Source organism: Anas acuta, chromosome 1 (genome assembly GCF_963932015.1).
Source record: "Anas acuta chromosome 1, bAnaAcu1.1, whole genome shotgun sequence".
In the NCBI taxonomy this organism is placed as follows: domain Eukaryota; kingdom Metazoa; phylum Chordata; class Aves; order Anseriformes; family Anatidae; genus Anas; species Anas acuta.
This window is the reverse complement of record NC_088979.1, coordinates 123935494-123937418: the sequence shown is the minus strand read 5'-3', so window position 1 is coordinate 123937418 and position 1925 is coordinate 123935494. Positions and strand designations below refer to the sequence as shown.

At 36.3% G+C, this 1925-nt stretch overlaps 1 protein-coding gene across 1 annotated transcript; it reads left to right on the top strand.

The window, feature by feature from the left end:
* The first annotated feature begins 747 nt into the window (after positions 1-747).
* Positions 748-1683, top strand: LOC137850231 (taste receptor type 2 member 40-like). The gene has a single exon (XM_068670339.1). The coding sequence runs from the start codon at positions 748-750 to the stop codon at positions 1681-1683; it is 936 nt and encodes a 311-aa protein (XP_068526440.1).
* Positions 1684-1925: the final 242 nt, after the last annotated feature.

The following is a 1925-nucleotide window of genomic DNA, read 5'->3' as shown; positions in this document are numbered from 1 at the left end:
ATATAGGTCTATAAAGTGGCACTTCAGTCACCTGATTTCAAAACTGTAGTTAAAAAACAAAAACACAAAAACCAACAGCTTGGCTACTGTATAATCCTAAACTTCTGTATTTCATAGTGTTAGGATCTTGGGATATCTGTTGTGTCTCCTCTTCCTCTGCCAGTGCAAGAGAAATCACACTGTTTCCCAGTGATCACTGAAGACAGACACAAAGGAAGAAAAGGAAAGAAAATGGCCAAATCTCTCTCAAGGAAGTGAAAGAGATAATAGATACTCTCCTACACAGAGTTCACTGTATACTTTTTGAAAATGTCTTACATTTCTTGCACTTTCTAATATTGAAATGATCTTTTTTTCTACCCCAACACAGTCATATGGGAGAATGCAGACATTTGAAACTTTTCTCCATCTTTACATAAATAATTTCAGAGGTCTCTGTAACAACCGGATTACAACACAATCGTAAAAATCCATCTGAGCCCTTTAAATGCAAATCCTTTCTCTAAACTGAAAAGACAGTAATTGAATACTTATCCAGTTTGCATGTTTGGAGATAGCAGCTGAGCTATTTATCATCAAACAAATGTAAAATAGCATAAATATTTAATGACTTGTTATAAGAGTTCTTCCTCTGAGATAAATAGATGGACAAGTGCTAAGCTGGGTATAGCATTGCTCTGTATGTCTAGATCTTTCAAGAGCCTATGAAAAGCTGAGTAAAAATTCTGAGTTCTTGATATATCCAATATGTCTGATTTATTTTCTGCTATATGCCTAATAATTGCTATAATTGAATCAATGATGGGACTTCTTGGAAATGCGACTATTTTGGCTGTCAGTTCAACTAGCTGCATCAGGAGCAAAATATCATCCTCCTATGATATGATTATGATTTTTCTGAGTTTATCCAGATTATTTTTGCAGTCCTGGATGATGCTGGATTTCTTCCTAAGTCTGTTTTGTGAAGCCTCCTATTATGAAGAAAACTTGTATGTAACTTTCAAGACAGTTTTTGTGTTTCTGAACTACTCCAGCCTCTGGTTTGCTGCCTGGCTTAGTGTCTTCTATTGTATTAAGGTTGCCAGTTTTACTCAATCATTCTTCATCTGGCTGAAGCAACGGTTTTCCAGTTTCATGCCCTGGATGCTGATAATATCATCTCTTTTCTCCTTTGTAATCTCTCTGCCTTTTTCCTGGGATATCTACGATGTGCACAACAACTTGACTACTCCTTTAACCATGAGAAACTCTTCAGAAAGGAGAGGCACAATGAAAACTAGTTTGTTAATATTGATCCTTCTCTGTAATGCTGGTATAGCTTTACCTTTAATAATGTTTGTTGTTTCAAGTATCCTGTTGATTAAGTCTCTCTGGAGACACACCAGGCAGATGCAAAATAATGCAACTGGTTTCAGGGATCCTAGCCAAGAGGCCCATATTGGTGCTATCAAGTCAGTCTTTTCCTTCCTCATCCTGTACATTACAAATTTCATTGCTTTGGTTCTCATTTTATCCGATGCTTTCTTACCTTTCAGCATTGGAGAAGCCATATGTATAGTTGTAATGGCTGCCTGTCCTGCAGGACACTCTATGGTCTTAATCTGGAGCAACCCAAAATTTCGAGAGATGCCAGCTAGGATTTTGCAACACATAAACTGTCATGTTAGAACTAGATCCATGTAAAAGACCATGAGCTGTGTAGGACTTTCTATTTAGATTCAAATAAATTAAATTGAAGTCACTGTAGTTGTAAAATTATAGAAACACAAGAGAGTAATCTATAGTCCTAATCTGGAATTATGAAATGGGATTTTGCTTTGTTTGAATGTGACTCTTGCAATGAAGAACTTCATAAACTCTCTCCTGTTTTAAAAGATGATTGCCTGCAGCATGTAAGTATTGTACCTGCTGTATTTTTGTTTGGA